The sequence below is a fragment of the Gossypium raimondii genome, chromosome 6 (genome assembly GCF_025698545.1).
Source record: "Gossypium raimondii isolate GPD5lz chromosome 6, ASM2569854v1, whole genome shotgun sequence".
NCBI classification, from domain to species: Eukaryota; Viridiplantae; Streptophyta; class Magnoliopsida; order Malvales; family Malvaceae; genus Gossypium; species Gossypium raimondii.
Window position 1 is genome coordinate 59,786,392 of NC_068570.1, and position 22,836 is coordinate 59,809,227.

Consider the following 22,836-nt stretch of genomic DNA (forward strand, 5'->3'; position numbering starts at 1 on the left):
AAAATAAATGGCTTTTATGAGTAAAAATCATAGATTAAGAGCTTATTTAACTACAAAAATAGGTTGAGGGCTTGTTTATTAAATAAAAAAGTGAGTTGAAAGGAATAAAAAGTAAATAATAAATAAGGAGGGCTTAGAAGGCAATTAGCCACATTTCACTTTTAGTGCGCACAACCGCAATTCACTTTCAAAATTTAAAATGGTAAATTTCATGTCAAGTCCTTGAAACTACAAGTGGTCACATTTTAATCCTTTGGCACATTGGTGCCGCTAATGGCATTGGCACCATTGGTGCCGCCAATGGCATTGGCACCTTTGATGCCGCCAATGGCAGTGGCCTGATCAGGCTGTGTCATTTTTTTTCTGTTTTTTTGGTATATTTTGGTAAATAAAAAAAATTATAATATTTTAGTAAATAAAAAAAGGGATTATATTTTGGTAAATTTTTATTTTTTTATAATATTTTTGTAAAAAACCTGATACGGGGAGAATTTACTTGTACCAATGTGAAATTAAAGTAGTTTTACACCATTCTGTATATTTTTGTACGATTAATATTTTAGTGATTCAACTGTTGAATTTATTGATATAATTGTACTTGCCATGCATGTAAATTTTTGAATTAATTTGATATATCTATCATATCTATCTAAAATATTGTATATATTAATATTTATTGAACAGTGAATGTTTTCTCACAAAAGAAAATAGATCATGCATGTCAAATTTTATATTTTATTCATATAGATCATGCATGTCAAATTTGGTGTAAACTAATTTTTTTAACTATTTATTTTATGTTAAAAACTTACAAGTGTTCAATAAATATCAATAAATACAATATTTTAGATCAATGCACAAGGGATATCAGATTGGTTCGAAAATTTACATGCATAGTAAATACAATTATATCGATAAATTCAATGGTGGATCATTAAAATATTAATATTTTTTAATATTAATCTCATTATAGATTCTTATAATATCTACTCTTTTTTGTTACAATGCCTAGAACTACTCATTACCCTTCCCCAATTTTTTTTATTTCTTAAGGTATCTACTAGACCTGTCCATAGGCCGGGCCGGGAAAAAATTTCGGCCCAACTCTTAGGCCGGGGCCCGGCCCGAAACATGGGCCTAAAATTTTGCCCAGGCCTGACCCGGAAAAAATAATAAGCCCGGCCCAATTTTTAATAAACACAAAAAAAATATTTTAAAAATAAAAAATATATTTTTAAAGTATTTTAAAATTAAAAAATAAAAATAAAAATATATATTTATTATATTCGGGCCGGGCCAGTCCGGGCTCGGGCCAAAAAAGTTGAGCCCGAGCCCGGCCCATTTTTTAAACGGGCCTCATTTTTTTGCCCAAACCCATATTTCGGGCCTATATGTTTACCTGAACCCTCCCATATTTCGGGCGGGCCGTTGGGTCGGGCCGCCCGGCCCATGGACAGGTCTAGTGTCTACTAGAGTGATCTCTATAACTAATCATCCGCATTTTGTAGGCCCATTAAGGGGGTAGATGCTGGCCACGAGTTTTTAAAGCTGCTCCATACCCAAGGCAAGGATCGAACTCTCGACCAACCCTTCCCTAACTTTTAAATAAAAGAATAATGCGCTTTAGCGTACTTAAACCCACATCCTCCTGTATTAACAACAATATTCATGCCAATTAAGCTAAGAGTCAACCGACCCTTTATTTTTAACACTATTTTTTGGGATAAGTAAATTATATCCATCCATCCAGAACAATCTTTTATAATTGAAAATTTTCCAATCAAACCTCAATTGAGCCTCAGTGAAAAATAATTCACTACCCAATTCAGCCTTTGGGTCCATGTTTGCCTTCTATTGGAAAGACAGGTAGTTTGGTTATCATATCCATCAGTAAATGTGAATTCAAAAGTGTATGACAAAAAAATTTATTTGATGTACCATTCTGAAAATAAAAAATTTTAAAATTTAGGCATAATATTAAATATATTTTTTATCAATTTGATCTTTATTCTTATTTTTTAGTTAAATGTGGCTCTCGATCCTTTAAAAAGAATCAAACTTGACCATTCACTTTTTGGAAAAGAGTTGAATTGATTTTTTTTAATGGAAATACGGACTAAATTGTTAAATTTTTAAACATGGCAACCTACATAGACCATAGCAATTCACATGCATTTCATGCAATTTTTTTAAAAAAAAATTATAAACATTTTATTTTTATTTTATAAATTTCAAATTATTTATTGATGTGACATATAAGATAAATAGTGCTATGTTAGCCAGGAGCGAAGCCAGGAATTAAATTGTAATTTTTACGATAGTAAAAATGTAATTTTATCATTTTAATAGCCTATATCTTTATAATTTTTAAAGGATTAAATCAAAGTTTTATTATTTTAGGGGGTCAATGTGTAATTTTATCTTTACTAATTTAAAATTTTAAAAATTTTAAAGGACCTAAATGGAAAATTTTCTATTTTAGAGCGGGCTAGGGCCCTGCCAGCCCCCTAGCTACGCTCTTGATGTTAGCATGGAGTGCACGTGGACTATTACACAAGTTATCACGCCAACATCACTAAAAATTTAATGTTTCGGTTAGCATTTCTATTAACGATAAAATTTGACTTTTTTTCTTGAAGGGCCAAATGGACAAAAATATAAACTTTAATGGTTAAATTTATCATTATGCCAATATTTTTGACATTATCAGCAATATTTCAATAATTGAAGTATGTAATTATTGTTTCAATTATTGAAGTGAACAGGAAATTTAAAAATAATTTCTCTTCTTTGTCTCAGTGTTGACTTTTTGCTTCCCAAATAGCCCCCAAAGTACACTATGTTTTTACCTCTCAAATTGAACAACTATAAATTTCTTTTTCTCAAATCCATCTATTATATCTTAACAACATATCTTTAAGATGATCATACACTCATTTTTACTTCTCAAATTGATGAATTATATTTCGACAACACATAGTTTTACGTGTTTTGGAAAAGAAAATACTCGTTTTTGCTTCTCAAATCAATTGACGATAAGTTTTTTCCCCCTCAAATAAATGGATTATATCTTGATAGCATATCTTCTACGTGAATTAAAAGATACACTCGTTTTTGCTTATCAATTTGTTCGACGGTAAGTTTTTTTCTCAAATCGATGGATTATATATCTTGACAACACATCAGGATTCAAAAGATACACTCGTTTTTACTTCTAAAATATTTTATTTTATTTTATTTTAAATATAAGATATTTACTTAAGACATATCTATCAATTCAAAATTATTAGAAATATATAATTTTAAAATTATTTTCATACTATTTTTTGGATAAATAAATTTTATCCATAAAAAAATATTACTGAAAATGCCCTCGAATCAAACAAAAGATCACTTGTATTGTCTAGCACATGTTTTCTCTCTCTTTTTACTCTTTTTTTTCTCATATATATCTATATATATAATCATAACAACAATGGCAAAGCCAGAAATTTATCATTAGGGGTCAAAAATTTTGAAAAATTTTGGAGGATAAAGTTAAAAATTATTTAAAAAAGTTTAAATTAAATATCTCATAAGTAAAAGGGACTAAAATGAATATTATACCTCTTAACTAAAGAGAGCTAAGGTCATTGCTCACGCACTCTAACTATGTCCTTGCATAACAATGATTGATTGTTTCCATATGATCCTAGACTTAATTATTAGCATACGGCCTTGGATAACAATGATTAATTGCTTCTAGATGATTCTAGACTTAATTATTAGTGTAAACTCTAATAGAGGTAACCTAACTATGAGTTTTTTTTTGTCACCCACAGAGGCGAATCTAGGGGGGGCTAGCAGGGGCCCTGACCCCTCCCTAAAATAGAAAATTGTTATTTAGGCCTTTTAAAATATTTTAAAATTTTAAATTAGTAAAGGTAAAATTACACTTTGGCCCCCCTAAAATTATAAAATTTTGATTTAATCCTTTAAAAATTATAAAGATATAGACTATAAAAAATTAAAATTTTATTCGACCTCCCTAAAAGTTTGTTCTTGCTTCACCCCTAGTCACCCAACTATGAAAAGTTACAAAATGGTCATTCAACTATTTAATTTTATCTTTCTTTGGTTATCAGTTAGCCAACATGGAAAATGGAAACATCCAGAGATCCAAAAGACAATTGAATAGCTAAGTGATCATTTTGTAACTTTTCATAATTAGGTGACAAAAAAGAAAAGAAAAAAAACTATAATTGAGTGATTATTAGTATAGTTTATCCTTTTTTATTAAATCCATCAATTATATGTTGCCAACATATCTTTAACATGATTTCAAAGATACATTTCTTTCTTTTTCTTTTTGTTTTTTGGGTGAATTACAAGAAGGGGGCAAAGTCCTAACAGCAAAGCCGCTAGCATGATTCGAACTCAAGTCACACCTCAGATGGTGAACACCTTGGTCATTAGGCCAACACATGGGGTTCAAGATACACTTGTCTTTACTTCACAAATCAATGGATATGACAACATGCTTTTTTACGTGTTTTGAGAGAAATATTTGTTTCTTATCAAATCAATGGATTATATCTCGACGCCACGTTTTTTTACGTGTTTTGAAAGATACACTCATTTTTGTTTATCAAATTGACCGGTGATAACTTTTTTTTCTCAATTTGTTGGATTATATCTTTGCAGCACAACTTTAACAGAAATTGAAAGATATACTCATTTTTACATCTAAAATTGATCGATAATAAGTTTTTTTTTCTCAAATCGATTGATTATATCTTTTTTACTTCTCAAAGTCTTATATTTTCCCTTTCTAATTCCTTAATTCAATGAGGTTATGATATTTGTGGAGAGAAATTGTTATCAGAGCTTAAGGTTTTATGACTCTTTTTTTTAATTTCATGTCAAATATTACTCTTTAAAATTTTGTATCTCCAACACAGCCTCGTTCTATATACTTCAATTCAAAATTTCTACACCGTCATACTACATCAGCATCGTTATCTTTTCTATTAAAAAACAAGCAATTTGGCTCGAAATTAAACTTGTTAAAAGGGCAAAAATGCCCTTGAAAAATAGAATAAGGATTGAAATGTTTAAAGGTGTAAATGTTAAAAGCTTTTATTTTGTCATTATGTCATTCATTTAATTGTCTTTACAAATAACTAAGAGTTAATTGCACCAAACATCCTTAAACTATAAATCTCATTCTAAATTGGTTCATAAACTTTAAAACATATTCTAATTACATCTTCAAACTATTGGTGTTATATTAATAAGGTCATTTTGTTGCTAAAATCATTAATTTAACCATTAAATGAGACGCCGATCTATGTGACATAATTTAAAATGAAAAATTTAAAGAAAAATAAATATTGTAAAATGGATGTAAAAATCTTGATTTTGAGGTTATCAAGCTTTTACATAAATAATCTTTCACTCTTTCTCCTCTTTTTTTTAATTTACTTTGTTTTTAGTTTTTATTTTAAAAGTTACGGGCAACATTTTACTTTTCTTTAAAATTTTCATTTTAAATTGTGTCATATAAGATTTTAGTGTCATTTAATGGTTAAATTAATGTTTCAATAATGGAAGGACCGATTGATATAACATTGATAGTTTGGAGATGTAATTAGAAACATTTTGAAGTTTGGGGGCCAATTTAAAATGAAAGTCATAATTTGGGATGCTTGTTGCAATTAACTTATAATCTAATAATATATTTTTGGCATAATGACTTATTTGGCCATCCAACTTTACAAAAAAAAAAAAAAGCTAACCCTCCATTTAATTTTTCGCCTCTTTGAACCATTGAATTTGTATTGTTTGTCAAATCACCCCAAAATAGATGGAAAAATCAATGCTTGTTCACTTTGTTGACATGGCATCCACATGGCAGTCCATGTGTATGCCACATTAGTCATTAATTATTTTTTAAAAAATTAAAAATATTTTTATAATTTTAATAAGTTTTATTTTTTAAAAATTAATTATTTGCTAACACGGCATACACGTGGACTGCCACGTGAATGCCACATTAGTTAAGTGAACAAACATTAACTTTTCTATCCATTTTGGGATAATTTGACAAACAATGTAAATTCAAGAGTTCAAATAGGTGAAAAATTAAATGGAAGACTAAAATGATATTTTTATAAAATTAGAAGTAATTATGCCTATATTCTTTCCAAGACGATGTTCTTATTGAACATTTTATCTTCTCGTACTTTGTTTTCACAACAATATTAAACAATTAAAATTTTAACAACACTTTTTCAAACACTTTTCGCAAGAAACCCTTTTTTTATTATTATAAATTGCACTTTCAAGAAAAAAAAACTCAAATTCAAAGTTCAAACCCTATAGGCAATGTTTTAATAACTGGACCAATGGTTGAATTAGCCAAACCATCAGTTCCCAATTTGACCGCCCATAAAAATAATTAAATAATTAAAATTTTCATAAAACTAGTTCAATCTTCAATTTATTTTCCTGCTTTTTATCGACTCGAACAATTTGCTCAATTTTGGTTCAAGTTCAACCCTGTGTCCGAAACAATATGCGAATCGATTTTCAACCCAACTTATAAAAATCAATTAGAACACTATCTAAATACGACGTTGTTGGTAATGTCAAATATGAATCTCGAAAAGCTTGATTGCATTATTAAAAAAACATACACGTTTACACATTGCATGTAAGGTGCTCATGGGTTGAGTTGGGCTTGAGCCGAGCTCATGCAAGGTATCTAGATCAATTTTTCAAAACCGAGCCCGACCTAAAAATGAGCTTATTTTGCTGCCTAAGCCCAACCCAATTTAAAAAAGGTAAACTCAAGCCCCACTAGACTCAGCCCATCCCATCCCATATTTGATTTTTTTTTAGATTAAATTTTATTTAAAAGTAAATTTTTAAAAAATATAATACACTAAATGCACTAAAAATTACTAAGTTTTCTAATACATTAAAAAAGTATTTATATAAAAATATTACTATAAATATAATAAATATTTTGTTGTATTAAATATAATTTTTATAATTTTATATTTTAAGTTGAGTAATTTTTTTAAGTTTTGAATAATACGTTTAATTATTATTAGACTAATAATTTAATATAAATATAAATATAAACATAAATATATATATATAAACTTTATTTAACATGTATAATTAATAAAATATCTTTATAACTAGATATATTCGAATCAGATCAAGCTCGGACTAAAAAAATATTGCTGAATAAAAAACGCGGTTCATATTTTACCCAATGTCTTCGTTTTCTGTACCATGAGGAGCTGTAATGTGGATAGGAAGAGATTAATACCATTATTAGAAAAGAACAAACACAAACTTTTACGTGTTTCACGTGAAAACGAAGATTCCCATTTTTCATGGTAAAAGGAATTGATGGACAAGACTTGGACCATTTTCATTGTCCTCTACATATATGGGAAAAAAAAAACTGTAATATATAAATAATTTTTTATTTATATAATTTATATTTGAAATTATTATTGTCTTCCTAATCTTTTCAAAGTATTATATGTAACAACCATAAATAATATTTAATATAAATTCGAACTATAAACTAGGATCTATCATATCAAATTATCAAGAATAAATCAGAAACAAAACAAGATGCAGAAGCGTACTTGAATTCATCGATTTTTTAAAATTTACAGATCTAGATAAGGTGGCTCTCTCTTTTCTACAGATGGGATATTAGAAAAAAGTTACATTCTTGTGTAATTTTGGGATCATAACCCTGATATATGTAACTTTAGCACATTAGCCCTAATTTTTAATCAACCCATCATCGATTAGAAATTAGTTACTAGAGTACCTACACATATTTGACCCATACTTTATTTAATAATTAAAGCCCAATAAACTTTAACCAAATTAGATCACTTTTAATTTGGGCTAACCTATTATGATAGTAAATAATAACATGTAATTATCCTTATTATATATATAATGTTCATATTTTCCAAAATATATACTTTATTGTTACATCTAATACTTAAAGACTCTTTCATACATTTTTTTAGGAAAGTCAATTCTGACCTCAAAGGATACGTCTCTTCTGATCAATTACTTTATCGATTTATGACAATATTATTTTTATCTGTGGTCTCAATCAAGAAGAGTCCGTATAAATCAATTTTCTAAATGTTCTCTCGACTTTCTAGGCTATCTTTCAAGTGTGCAATTAAATCCTTCAGTGGTACGGAGTCAAATGCTAAAAAAAATCATTTCTAATAGATAATGCTATGAAGACGTTGGATACAAGAATTCCAATTATTTCGCTCATTGGATCATTCTCTAAGGTAAAATTTTGTAACACATTAGGGCATCCCATTAGTAAGCTAACGTGGACCGATTCCCCCAATTCTGATATTATTGACCGATTTGTGTATATATCCAGAAATCTTTTTCATTATCGGCACATCTAACACTTATTGAACTCTAATAATTGTGAGAAAATAAATTTTTGCTATTAGATATTTAGGTTGAATGCATCCATGAACATCATTGATGTACCCTCCCACAAGCTAATCTAGTTTCTTTTTCCTTTATTAGACCAATTATCATTTTCGGCACCGCATTTAAATTTAATTTTTTGCTTAAAATGTTTTGTTAGTCCGTGGATTTTAATAAAATTTAAAATTTAGCCCCAATACTTAAAAAGTTCAAAATTCAATCCTTCAATGATTTAATTTAAAATTAGTCTAATAATTGAAACCATAAGTATTTTTACTGTCGAAATTTATCAAGTTGACATATTGATTAAGTTGTCCCTTGTGATGTGTCATATAATTGACAAAAATAAACATAGTAAGTTAACAAATTCGAACAAAACTACCAACAATGATAATGAATAGAGTAAAACTTTTAATTTTAAAAGTAAGAGTATTGAATTTTTATTTTACATAAATAACTTAACATGTTTTTTTCTTTCTAATATCTACATTATAAAATTGTATATTTAATATAAAATACATAATATATAAATATATATTACAAAGTAGAAAATAGGTCAAGTCAGGTTATGCTTGAGCATTAAATGTTGCAATCAAGCTCAACTCATATTTTAAATGAGCTTAATTTTTTTCTCAAGTCTGTTTTTCAAGTATAATAGATTCCCCACTGATTCCGATCATTTCAATCGGTGCACACTATTCCAATAACAAACCGGTGCAACCAACTCCTTTTTTCGCATCGATCGCGGGTGCTGAAACATTGTGCACATGCTGGTGCATCAATAATATTAAAATATATAAAATTCCTAAATTTTTACTGACTCGTACATGAATATTTTATATTTCAAATTTATTTAATATCATTCGTTTGATATTTGTAAATAATTTTATATACGTATATTAAACATCTTTTAAAAATATCGATAAATTCAAAAAAGTACACCAAAACAGACCGATAACGATACACACTAATTTCTTCATCAATGCGATATCGATTACCTTGATCTAAATTTTGTCACATTTTGTGTGAACCTTTGAACTTAAACAAACAATCCAATTCTTAAAACAATTTTAATTGTTATGGGTTTTGACAGGTGCTCAAATGAGTCAAAATGAAAAACAGCACGTGGTTCACAATTGGTCAACCAAAAAATTCATTTTTTGTCTATCAACAAAACATTCGTTTTCACACTTACCAAAAGAATGAACTTCAATAAATGTTAACTACACAAGCAAAACGTTTTTTTTAATTGTTTTGTATATTTTCTATACTACGAAGGTTCCTTTTGGAATGCACTAAATATGTGAAAATTTAGGGGGAAAAAATATCTAAAAATGTAGTGAGAACGAATGATGAAAATAAGTTTTAAACTTTTAAGGTTTTATTTGGCATAGTGAAAAAATTGGAAAAATAAAATTGAAAAAAAGAAAGAAAGAGAAAATGTAAATTTTCTTTCTATAGCTATATATATTTGATAAGAAAAACTAGAAAAATTGAGAGATTTTTTTTCATCCGTTACTTAATAGGGTTGAAAAATAAAAGAAAATAAAATATAACATTTAAAAATGTACAATTTTCAACTAACACCTCTCATTTTCTCTACTCTTACCGTTTTAATTTAGAAAATTTAATTTTAGGCATTAGAATAGAAAATATTATCTCTCTAATTTTTTTCTTCTCATTTCATTCCTACTAAATATACTCAAAATTTATTTTATTCATTTTGAATTTTTTCTTTCATTTCCATTTTTCATTCAACCAAGCACACCTTTGGCATTACTTGGTAGAGTAGAAATAAAATTGGAAAGAAGAAAAATTGAAAGGGTAGAAAAATAAAAAGATGAAATATATATATACACACATTTTTTACATATATGTGCTTGGTTAGAATAAAAGATAAACACTTCCCCTAATTTTTTCCTCACTTGCCTTCCCTACTAAGCACACTCAAAATTTATTTTCTTTTCACTTTTTCACCCATCCAATCACACTCTTAGAAAATAGTTTTCAATAGTACAAAAATTTTGGTGGTTTTTGTTTTTAATTATATCTTTTATATCTGTTTAAAGCCTCCAAATTGTATTGAGGCTTTGTCGAAGGTAATTGCCTATAAATGTTTTGTGTATTAAACCTTTGTTTAACTCAATTAAGTGTTCTCTTTTAACAATGTTAAAAAAAAAGTGACAATGATATTAAATATTACAGTTGTTGAAGGAGGTTGATTTTTTAAAGAAAAGTCTACGAAGTTTCGTTCGTTGATCCGTCGACCATTCTAATAATAAAAGGCATTATCTCCCCAATGAAAATTTTGTCTCTCGTACTGTACTTAGAGTCATCATGTAGTGAGTGATCAGCCAGTGAGCTCAATTGGAAGAGCTTAAGTGGTACCATTATTGCAAGTAAGTGGCTTAAGTACCTAAGGTTGGTGGTTTGAGTCCTTGCATGACCAAGTGAGCTCCATAATTATTCATACGCCTTATACTAACTCTACTCCTGAGTCTTGCAGGTTCACCAAGAGCACTTGGCTCTATGAACCAAACCCACCAAATAACTACTCATGGAACGTTGGCTCTCAATGGAGTATAGGAAACAACCTCCACCAGGAAACAATAACTTCGATTGTTCGAGGACCAGTCGACTACCCGACGGATGCACTTCAAAAACTTCTCCCACAAGAGTTGACCCCCCCAACTATAGTATTTATATTGTTATGTATATTTTAAGTTATAATATTACATTACTAACCATCATATTCTTACTAACCGGTAGAATTTTAATTTTTTTCATGTCTACCAAACATTATAATATTACATTTTTTTTACAATCACATTCTAATTTAATCCTAATATGTAAAAAAAAAATCATGACCCACCATATAAAATTGCTAAAATTTCTTCTTACTAAGAGAGAGAAAATAGAGTAGGCCCCCTCCCCAATTTGACAAATAGGCATAATGGGCTTTGAGACTAAGAGTATTTTAGCATTACTTTTAAGAAACACTTTTGAGATAAAAACATTGCTAAACAAGATGTTTTTAGAAAAAAAAATCTTTGCAAAAGAGCATTTTTAACCAAAAGTAGAAACAATAAATTTTAGTTTTTTCCTCAAAAATGTTTTGTCCCAAAAATGCTTCTTAAAAACAATGCTCAACTAAACCTAAACCTAGTCCATATAAACTTAAAACCCTTACAAAGAATCTTAAGTTCAGAGGAAACCTGATCTTGAATGGAAGAGGAACCGTCAAGAACCATCCTCGAAAAACCCATGGTTTTGTTCAAGGAAACCACTTCCATGGCAACAAGAAAAAGACAGGCAACGTAAACCACCATGGATATTAGTAAGAAAAATGACAAGATCACGAGCCAACCGATCATAAGATGAGGCTTCAACCACCAAGTTTTTAGAAATGGTGTGTGACCTTGCCATTTCACTGCCTTTGTCTGGTGGCACAAAGGGTGAAGTGAAAACCTGCAAAAAAGGTCATCGGCGATAAGCCAAAACAAAAACTAAAGAAATCCTACTAGAAAGGGAGGGCATGAGAGCCACACTTCGACTACCAAAGGCCATCAAAGACGTACAATGGCTCTCAAGTAACATGTTCATGGGCTAGATTATCTGTCCAAGGCCAAAGGTCCCCCGAAATTTTTAAGGGTTTGAGCAAAAATAATAAACTCGAAAAACAAGCTTGGCGAGAAAAAAAAGTTTGTTTAAAATATGGCCAAGCTCAAGTTCGAACATTCAAGGCTCGAGCTTGATACCTAGCTCGATCTGTTTTCAATATTTATGATATATCATACGATGTTATCTATAACACATAATTAAATCTATAGTAATATATAATACTACAATGTAATTATTGAAAAAATGTTGACATGTCTATATGTAAAATTTTAATAAATGAAAAAGCATATAAACATATAAATATTAAACTAAAATTGATATAAATATTTTAAAAAAATTTAAAAAGATAGACTAGCTTAAGATACGCTTGGGTTAACCACTTACAAATATGAACGTATTTTGACAAAATTTTAAGACCATATTTCGGATCAAACCGAATTTGAGTAAGCATAAAATGTATTGATATCATACTTAAACTCAACCCAGGTCAAATTATATAAAATGTGTTAATATCATGCTTAAACACGACCTAACCCTAATTTGACCCATAAACACCCAAAATATGAGAGGGTTTGGGTAAAAATATAGGTCCGAAATATGGACTTAGACAAAAAAACGAGACCCGTTTAGAAAACGGGCCGAGCCTCAAGCACAACTTTTTTGGCCTGAGCCCGGCCCGACCCGGCCCAATATAATAAATATATTTATTTTTAAATTTTTTTAATTTTAAAATATTTTTTTAATTTTAAAATATTTTTAAAATACTTTTTTTAATTTTTTTAATTTTTAAAATAATTTTTTGGCATTTTATTAAAAAATAGCTGGGCCAGGCCAGGCCCAGGCTTATAATTTTTCCCCGGGCCGGACCTGGGCAAAATTTCAGGCTCATATTCCAGGCCGGGCTAAATTTTTTATGGACCCGGCCCATGAGCACCTCTACTCTCAAGCCATCTAGTGATAACAGCAAAAGGAGCAAAGGAAATAAAACAGGTAGGGGAAGCAAAAGAACAAAGGAGGAAAAGAGGGGGCATGAAAGAGAGAGCAGCCGACATAAAGGTCAGAAGAAGAAGGTGTGTGGCAAAGCACCAGAGGATGGCCATGGCCCGTGAGGAGAAAAAGAGAAAGGAAGGGAGAAGTTAAAACGAGGGGGTTGGGGGGTAGAAAAGAGATGAGAAGACTAGGGAGAAAAGGAAAAGATGATGAACGATTCTATTCTGAGAGATAAATATTTAAAAAAGTTGTTAACAAAATTACTACAAATTATGTCGATCTTTCCAAATAGAGCCGCTGGTCATCTCTTTTCTCTCTCTAATCTTCTCATTATTACAAATCGTTTTCCCTCTAGTATCATTACAAATATTTATATAAATACAAAAATTCACATTATTAAAATTTTATATGTTAGATATCATAATACATATAAAGTAATTATCAATATACTTGGTTTAATGTAAAAATTATCTAAAATAAACAATAAAATTTACATAGTAATAAAATCAAAGACAAATATTATGTTACACATTATTATTTTTTATTAATAAATTTATAATTTGACATATTTTTCATTATTTCTCAAACATCAAATAATCCAAAAAAGAAAGTATTATATATAATCTTTTAGCCTAAAATACTAAATGATCTTTTTCTATTTTAATCTTATTGCTATAATTGTGTTTAAATTCAAACACACGAGGCAGAATTGATTTTAATCTTAACGCAACTGCTATTTTTAATCTGACTAAAGCAAATATCATCGTCTACCCAAATGAACCCTAAGAAATAACTAAGGTTCATGTCATGAATTGAGTGATACTAATTCACTTAATGAATTAACAAACAATCAAAACATTAATAAAACAAATAATAATTAGAATTTCATCCACTCAAAATATACATAACTATACGGAACAGAAGACCAGATTATCAGAATGAATAAAAGGCATTCAAACTAATACCGGATGACATCCTGGAGGCAGTCGTAAAAGTGCGCAAGCTTAATCTTCTCTCGGCCAGAGAAGATTGCCTCCGCTGCTCCACCTTGTTCTCCTTGAGCTGCCATCTCAATCAACATATAAAGCTTTTTTATAGGCATCTACAAGAAAGAAACACGGGAAAACAGGTGAAAGTTGTATATTGACACAGAAAATCAATACAGAGAGGCCGAGTTTCATCTGTTCAGTTTATGGGCTCAAACCATTGTCTACACCGTGGTAGATTGAATGTTCCAAAAAACAATAAATAGAATGTCCACCTAGAATCTAGGATCGGATTTCCTCGAAAAGGAATTCATCATGGAGATCATATATCTGAACCACAAATTTCTTTGAAACAAAACAGATTATGACACTTGACAGATGTTTTCCTCGCCATGTTTAAACATGCAAGCATGCACTCATCTAATCTCCATCTATTTTGCCACCATCTATTTTGCCACCGACTCTTCATTTTTCTCAAAGTACCCATGTCCGACACTTATGTTCAATACAAGGAAAATCTTAAGAAATCTGATCATAGTTATGACTCTTATTCAACACTCACACCCGAATTTGAGTAACATTAATCTCGGGCCTACCTGAATTCTATATTCCTCCAATTCCACAATCACTTCAAACATGCACAAATGCACATTCACATGTGAAGAAGAACAAATGAAAAGAGGTGCTTATAAATGAAATAAAATGGGGCAAGTTGTTAAACAAGATACTTAACAGTTCACCCGATTGAAGATGCAAAACTAACATCCACTATGCAACTTCAAATGAATAACGTCCATTTTTATTAAGATCCATCAGATTGCCATTTAAATTACATTTGCATAATGAAGGAAAATACCAGTAACAAAACATTTGAAGAAAAACATTGCAATACGAAGAATGTCCTCAAATGTGACAAGAGGGTAACTATGTTTAAACTCACATCACTCAGCGCTTCAGCAGCTTCACTGATATCTTCTTCAGCAAATACATTCAGTTGTTCCAACACCTGGGGTAGAAAAAGCAGATTAAATAAATTTAAATCCATAACTAAAAGAAAAATCATTTTGCTTCAGAGTTCAGGACAAACATGACAGTGAAGCATTGAATCAGAATGACTCAACTGCTTTTTGGTCGAAGAGGTGATCAGTAAAACTATCTAATTGCAAAGATACTTTTTCACTTTTCAGTTCAATTAACTCCCAAGTGTCTCAGCTGCTTTTATAAAAGAAGGCAGCTTTAAAAGTTACTAAGCGCATTTTAGTACCGTTCCCTAAATTTTTCTGCCATTGCAGTATATAAATATTAGCATTAATTGACGCAGATGAGCACCAACAAGCCAAAATATCATACCCCTAGATGATTTCTGGAAAGAAACAAAATCTATTACCTTCTTTGCATCATCTGTCTTCAATGAAGGAAGATGGTAGGTAACAGAAAAAGCATCACAAATGCCAACTGAATCTAAGAAACCCACCTCACTAGTTGTACCTATCACCAGAAGTTTTTTCCCCTGCAAAAATTAAATAATTGCACATTTAAATGAAAATGATTAGATTAAAAACTAAAAATTGAAGTCAACAGAATTCTTGATTGCTTGTTGGGCATCATATTTGGTTAACGTATGAATCGTATCATATCTTCAACTATGCTTATGATTTAACTAGTAAGCAGCACGGGGTTCCTTGATCAAGAGGGGTGCAAAAGCAGAGGTTCATTTTTTTCCAACAAAAATAAGCGTTCCCCATATAACCATGCAGAGTACTCGAGTACAATAAAATACTTGAAAAACAAGGGAACAAAAGGAGACCTTAGGTGGAAGACGTTTGAGAAGGACCAACAATGTCTGAGAAATTAAATTTGAAAAACGGGGCCCAATAGCAACATACTCCAGTAGCCTGCAACAATAGTTAGAATTATTTCTGTCTACATTGCACATTTCAAGTCAAGATGAGTAGCATAAGTTTCCGAGTTCCCCTACCTTTCTATGTCATCAAGGATAATGATGCTCAAGGGTGACTTGTATGCATCCTCAAATACCTGTCACCATATACTAAAGTCAATAACATTCTTAAGTTTCTTTTTTGTCCCCTAATACAGATTATTCTAGCTTTATTTTTTATAGGTAAAAACACTTCTCCAGTCCTTCTCAAGTTTGATACTGAGTAAATTGGTCCCTATCAAAGAAATTGAAACAATATAATCCCTGTCAATTTCAAAAGTGAGCAATTAAGGACAATTAATCACAACAAACTAACGTTTTCAGTCAAATGTACATAATTTTGGTTAATATGATAACAAATTAAGCCCTCAATGTTTACATATTCTGTAAATTTGGTTCTAATTCTAAAAAATAATATCTTAAAAAGAAGTATAAAATTTTTAAAATCTAGAAAACTCAAAAAAACTTTAGCTTCAAAAAAAATATAAACATAGATAGAATGTGTAAAACTTTGAGGGCTAAATTTATTATTATACCAATCAAAATATGTAAAATTGATGAAAAAATTTCACTTTTGAAATTGACAGGGATTAAATTGCTCCAATTTTTTTGAAAGGGACCAATTTACTCAATATTGAAATTGAGAGGAACCAGAGAGATCTTTTACCTTTCTTATACATAAACATTCATCAGTTTCCAAATCTAGACCAGAAAATCTTGTATATGTGAGCATAAAATAGCTTACACAAAAAGTAAAGTTCAAGCTTAGGCCAAAAATTATTCAAATAAAAATGTTCATATTGCTTTCACAAACCTTGACAATCTGTGCGCATTTTGTACTCTCATGAAGACCAATCATTGATTCAGCTGAGACCTAACATATAATAAGAACATGAACGTTAAACCAAAAATAAAAGCAATATATTCATACATGCAATAGGGCAAGAGCTTACTATCTTGACATATGGGAAATCACTGTCAATGCCAACAGTAGCTGCCAATGCTGTTTTGCCACTGTCAAAGTCAATCTAGTGTGTTAGGTTCAGTTAAAGTTAAAACAAGAAAATGTAAAACAAAAAGAAACGTATGATGCCTACCTTCCACTTGACCCTTCTAAAAGACAAGTAACAAGAGGACTTCCTTTGCTTACTTTGACCTGCTCTACCAGTAGCATGGCTCTCTGATAAATATGCTTGTGTCGATCACCACAATACACCATGCCATTAAGCCTAAAAATTATATCATGTGAAATAATTCAGGAAAAGATATGAAAAACAAAAGGTATGTGTTTCTACTAGGAGAATTATAATAAATCTGGATTCAAACAGAACAGAAATCAACATCTCGTAATCAAAGAACTGAAATTTGTACTAATTTGAACGGAACAAATCACCTGCATCGCTCAAGGTCATCAGTGGAGGCTCCAAATGCAGGAACGATTTCTAGGAGTGCACTGAGAAAATCATCCATTGTAACTTTAATGTTCTCTTCATCCACTGGCTTTGTTAGATCATCCATACTTACCTGTCTATTCAAAGCAAAAGACACTGCACTTTTCACCACACCTTCAAGCTCGGCTCCACTGTAATTCTTTGTACGAGCAGCTGAGTAACCAAAAAAAAAGTAATTAGAAACTTGTAAGGCCTTATCAAATGCAGGATACAGGGCAAATCAACATCAACACCGTGCTGATATGCTTTGGAAGTAGTAGTAGCCAAGCCAGGCACATTGAGAAGATAATTGTAAAGATTTTACTCCAAGTTTGATCACCCTGAAGACCCTGGAGAATATTTCACAATCTATTGAAAAAAAACCTAAGTAGGAGTAAAAGACAACTTTAAAAATCAACCATCAAGAACCGTCAGCCTTCATATTTTTTTAGCAGATGGGCAGTAGAATAAATGAACCCACTTTTGACATTCTAACAGTTGATTCTCCCCTAATAGAAAAGAATGTAAATCCCACAACCATATATTACTAACAAACATACCAAGCTCTTGAAGGTTGACATCAGGAGCAAGAAAAGAATTCTCTTTCATCTTGTTTGTGTGGATCTGAAGAATCTGCAAACGACCATTTTCGTCAGGAAGACTTATCTCAACTTGAACCTCCAAACGTCCTGGCCTACAGAAGAAAAGTATTCAAAGATTTAGCTGAGATCAAGAGACAAGACAGTTCATAATGTAACTGCATCAATTACAACAAACCAAAAAGTTCGCAAAGCACACAAAATTATGCACATAAAAAATTACTTAGCTTGCAATGCTGAGAGCTTGCAGCATGCTTATTCCAGATCATAAGTATAAACCTTATTCATAGGCCATCAAATTCTCCATAATAACTAACAGTTTGTTGTAACTATAAAATGCATCAATATTTTGTTTCTAGTCTTTGGTTGTTAATCAAGCTTCTTATATAGAGGAAGATCCAATGTGACAAAGAGCTAGACAGATAGCTTGCTTTTTGCATGTCTGTGTGCGGGAGAGAGAAAGGAGGGATGGAGGACGGAGGGAGCAACCTCAAAAGGGCTTCATCAAGCAGATCCTTTCTGTTGGTCATTCCAATAAGCAAAACATTATTTAGAGACTCCACTCCATCTATCTGAAAAGCAAATTATTCCTTTAGTTAAAAGTGTCATATCAATAAGACATGGTTACCACAAGAACCAAGAAAATGACACAAGACAAAGAGTAATGATTTTTAAGACTAGGAAGCTGTCTCTGGGTCTAGTTACTGACCTTGGTAAGCAGCTGGTTCACAATGCTGTCATGAACTCCGGTACCATCTCTAGTTGAGCCTCTTGACTACAAAGACCAAGTAAACCACATCATTCACTAAGACAGTTCAATAATACAATTAAACAGATTCAAATAAATTGTCTAAATACTCTTTAGAATTGAATCTTTATACATAACTAGGCCACATAATATATTCCTTCACATATCAAGAAATAAGCTTGCATCTAACTTAAATAACTCCTTTGTGAAATTTCCCTGATTTTATTAGCATCTTAAACACAACAACATATATATAAGGATACAAACATAATTATTTATCAACATCAGAGAGAAATTCTAGGACTTAAAAGCTATAGCTCTTTGCAACAGTTTTATCATCCACTGCTTCTATTTAAAGAACACAGCTTAGAGAAAGTTATAATGTAAAGATTCTCAAAAAAAAAAAATTACAATGTAAAGGAAATTAGAAGCATCAAATAAAAGAAGGTGAAAGATTACTGATCTGAGGGATGCCTAGAAGTATATTAAAGCAAATTTGTACCTTACATATAGCATCAATTTCATCAAAAATTATGACATGCAAATCACTTTCGTCACCTGAAAAGTTGAAGGAACGTGAAATGTCACTATTTTATTAAAAGAGTTACTCAAAACACCAAACTAGTGGGCAAATTTCTCTTACCACGAGTCCTTTGATCATTCTCAGCATCTGCAAATAGGTCCCTAACATTCTTCTCAGTTTCACCAACAAACTTGCTCAGGACTTCAGGACCGTTAATGATCTAACGTATATATTGACCACATTCACAAACATAATAGTCAATAAAGTCAAATGCAGCATCTATGAAACATTTATGCAAGCAAAAATCCTTAAAACAGGACAAGACACAATACAGCAGAATTTGCTAAAAGTAAGTTATACACTCATATATGAAAACATCAACAGCAGCATGGAGACGACAGTGAATTATGTGCAGTTCATGGTCATATATATTGAGATGAATGTTGACAAAAACATAAATTTGGTTCCATCTGAAACATGAATGATCAGAACTAAAAATGATCAAGAAGCTAATCTCAAAGAGATATAAATTGTGTTAACCAAAAAAGCAAACTAATCTCCAAACCTTTGGTTCCTTTCCGTTCAACATCTTTCCAATTTGACGAGCCATGAGAGTTTTGCCAGTACCAGGAGGTCCATAAAGCAGCATGCCTTTTACATGTTTAATCCCCAACCTGGAAACTCAAAAGCTCTCCCATCAAAATAAATAAATAGGTATATGAAACATAAATAATATGCTTTCAAAAATAAGTTATATTACTTGTTAGTCACATGAGGAGGAAAAACACGGGATGCAAAAGCTCTCCGAAATATATCAGCAAACTCTGCACTTAAGCCACCAATACCCAATGATTGTAGATTAAACTCTTTCTGCCTAAAGATGCTACTACTGGCAGCTTCACGTTGATTGACGATCTGCATTGCAAAACACGTCAATGAGCCATCAAAGCAAATTGAATCAAGTTGATTAAATTATAATCTTGATATGTAAATATCGCACAAATCTGATATCTCTGAAGATCAATGATGTCCAACGATCAGAACTATATTAGAAATATATATATCTACATATATATACACACACATTAAGCAAAGCAACTAATAACATATTAGTAAATAACCTTTATTCCACTTGAATTTTGTGCTTCGAAGATAAAGTAGGTATCATTGGAAATCATCCCCCTTTCAGGAACAATAGAAGTTTCTTGCCCCTCTAGTTGAGCTTGGTTGATTGTGAAAATATAGTTATTACCATGATACTCAAATGTAACTTTTTGCCCAGCTGTCATAACCTGCAAAAAGAAAGTTTTCCATGAGTTTAACAAAAATCATCCAACCTGTCATCTATGGATAGGAGCAAAGTTTTATACATGTATGCATGGAGGAGAAAGGAATCAGCAAACAAGCATATTTACCCTTGATATATGAGGAAAACAAGAGCGCTAATGTCATCGAGTAAATTGTGCTCTAAGTTCAAATTGATGTAGGAGCAACAAGACTTTGATGTTTGCATTTCAAACAAAATTATATGACAGTCCCTTTGTTATAAAACAGGGAATTGATGAAGGGAAATATAAATTTCACAGTCAACCAATCAAAGCAAAAACTATAGCTGACAAGCGAGCATTAACAAGAAGCAAACAGCAGACAACTCTACCTGATTCACAAACCTCTTTCTAAGCTGGTTAGCCAGATGAACAGCATCAACCTACAAAAACAATACACATCATTTACTCCACTGGCATCAACTGAGCAATGTAATATATCATCTAAGATAACAAACTTATCATAATGCATTGAAATTCACCTGTTCATTTTTAGTACCCTTCTTCACAAATTCCAACTCAACCCTAAGCAGTGCAAGGTTGAAATTTTCAGGTGGAACAAATCTGCAGTTTGAGGAAAAATTTGTTAGTGACTAGCAACAGTTTGGGCATCAAAAATTGAAAGGTATAGTTAATTAACCTGCTCACTGATACAGTGTCACCATTAGAAACCTTCGCAAGCCGACGATGAATAGCATTAAGGGCAATATATTTACTGCGAATGCTTTCATGAGGAGTACCTATAGGTTAAAGGCAACAAAACAAGTATACAACCAGCTACAGAAAGAAAAATATCACAAAATTCGAATACAAAGAACAACAAGCTTAAAACTGAAAATAAGATTTCCAAACATGGATAATCATCTTATTTTAATCGAAAAGAAAAAGCAAAAATAAAAATAATAAAATTCCTATTCTTAAGTAAGTGAAAAAAACAACAACTTACATCTACTAAATTATCCATCGCAAACAACATAGACAAACTTTATGACTTCAAATTTCATAATTTCACTCAAACTTGCAGAGTATATTTAATTTTTAAGAATACATAGAGGTTAACAACTAATTTTCAACTCAAGTAAGTAAGGAAATGACCATAAAAAAATATGAAGAATGCAACAATAACGTATCATCTAAAATAAAAAATAAGATTTCCAAACATGGATAATGATCTCATTTTAATCAAAAGAAAAAGCAAAATAATAAAAATTTCATATTCCTAATTAAGTGAAAAACAATTAATAAACAACTTACATCTACTAAATTATCCATCGCAAACAACATAGACAAACTTTATGACTTCAAATTCATAATTTCACTGAACTTGCAGAACATATTTAATTTTTAACAATATATAGAGATTAACAACTAATTTTGAACTCAAGTATGCATGGAAATGACGATCAACAAAAATAATGAAGAATGCAGCAATAACGTATCGTATAAACTGAGATTCAAACTCTGAATCAATTCACCAAAGAAAACAAAAAAAAAGGGATATGAGATGGAAAGAACAAAGGCATCGCCAACATTAACAAGGAAGAGTCTGGAGCCAGGGACGGCGAAGCTCTGAAGATCGGACGGTGAGCAGTAAGCAAGATTAGTAAAAGCGAGATCTGGAGACGGTGTACTGGTGACAGTCATGGTGGCAACCGTATATGATTGCGATCCGAACCAGCCCGCCATTTTTTTCCCGTTTGCTGTTTGTACGAGAAATGTTGATGAATTTTTTAATTTGTTTACTGGTATTTATAGAAGAAATGAAAGAACATTAGTTTCCTTCGGATCTAAGAATTGACTAGAAAACGAAAGGGTTAATTCCATTATAAGTCCTTACACTATAGCTCAGATTCTACCTTTATCCTAAACTAAAAAAAGTTCAATTTAATGATAATATTTGGTACACTAAGTGAAAAAAATATATATATATATATATATATAAATAAGACATATCCTTAAATTGTATTTTAAAAAATTATAAAAGACATGTCCACAAACAGGGTTAAAATTTTATATTTATCCTTAAAATGTATTTAAAAATAATAAAAAACAAGACATGCGACAAAATTTTAATCCGTTTATGGAGTTAAAATTGTTATTCTATTATAATTTTATTATATTTTTTAACATGTTGCGTCTAAGTTGTTCATGCAAATACGAACATGTTTAGAGTTTAATCTACATAATTTAAATA

The 22,836-nt window shown here is 30.8% G+C and overlaps 1 protein-coding gene across 2 annotated transcripts; it reads right to left on the bottom strand.

Annotated features, from left to right (window-relative positions):
- Nucleotides 1-11,355: 11,355 nt before the first annotated feature.
- LOC105773414 (vesicle-fusing ATPase) lies at nt 11,356-22,373 on the bottom strand. Of its 2 annotated transcripts, XM_052632645.1 has the most exons (22): nt 22,144-22,373; nt 21,283-21,378; nt 21,125-21,206; nt 20,975-21,025; nt 20,439-20,609; nt 20,078-20,232; nt 19,883-19,991; nt 19,438-19,537; nt 19,297-19,352; nt 18,756-18,821; nt 18,536-18,618; nt 18,008-18,141; nt 17,411-17,621; nt 17,115-17,246; nt 16,971-17,031; nt 16,832-16,891; nt 16,057-16,115; nt 15,886-15,973; nt 15,466-15,588; nt 15,019-15,084; nt 14,058-14,194; nt 11,356-11,949 (listed from the first exon to the last, which is right to left on the bottom strand). In XM_052632645.1, exons 1-22 carry the CDS (start codon nt 22,326-22,328, stop codon nt 11,628-11,630), a joined length of 2,547 nt encoding a protein of 848 aa, XP_052488605.1. In that variant the 5' UTR covers nt 22,329-22,373; the 3' UTR covers nt 11,356-11,627. The 2 variants fall into 2 exon arrangements, with proteins under 2 accessions (XP_052488605.1, XP_012450763.1); XM_012595309.2 differs by lacking the exon at nt 11,356-11,949 and having other exon boundaries at nt 13,861-14,194; nt 22,144-22,372.
- Nucleotides 22,374-22,836: the final 463 nt, after the last annotated feature.

Coding starts and splice junctions, on each gene's coding strand:
- LOC105773414 (XM_052632645.1), bottom strand. CDS start 22,328: ATGGCGGGCTGGTTCGGATCGCAATCATATACGGTTGCCACCATGACT. Junction 20,233..20,438: donor AAAATTCAAGTGGAATAAAG/GTTATTTACTAA, acceptor TTTGCAATGCAG/ATCGTCAATCAACGTGAAGC. Junction 17,032..17,114: donor TTAGAAGGGTCAAGTGGAAG/GTAGGCATCATA, acceptor TGACTTTGACAG/TGGCAAAACAGCATTGGCAG.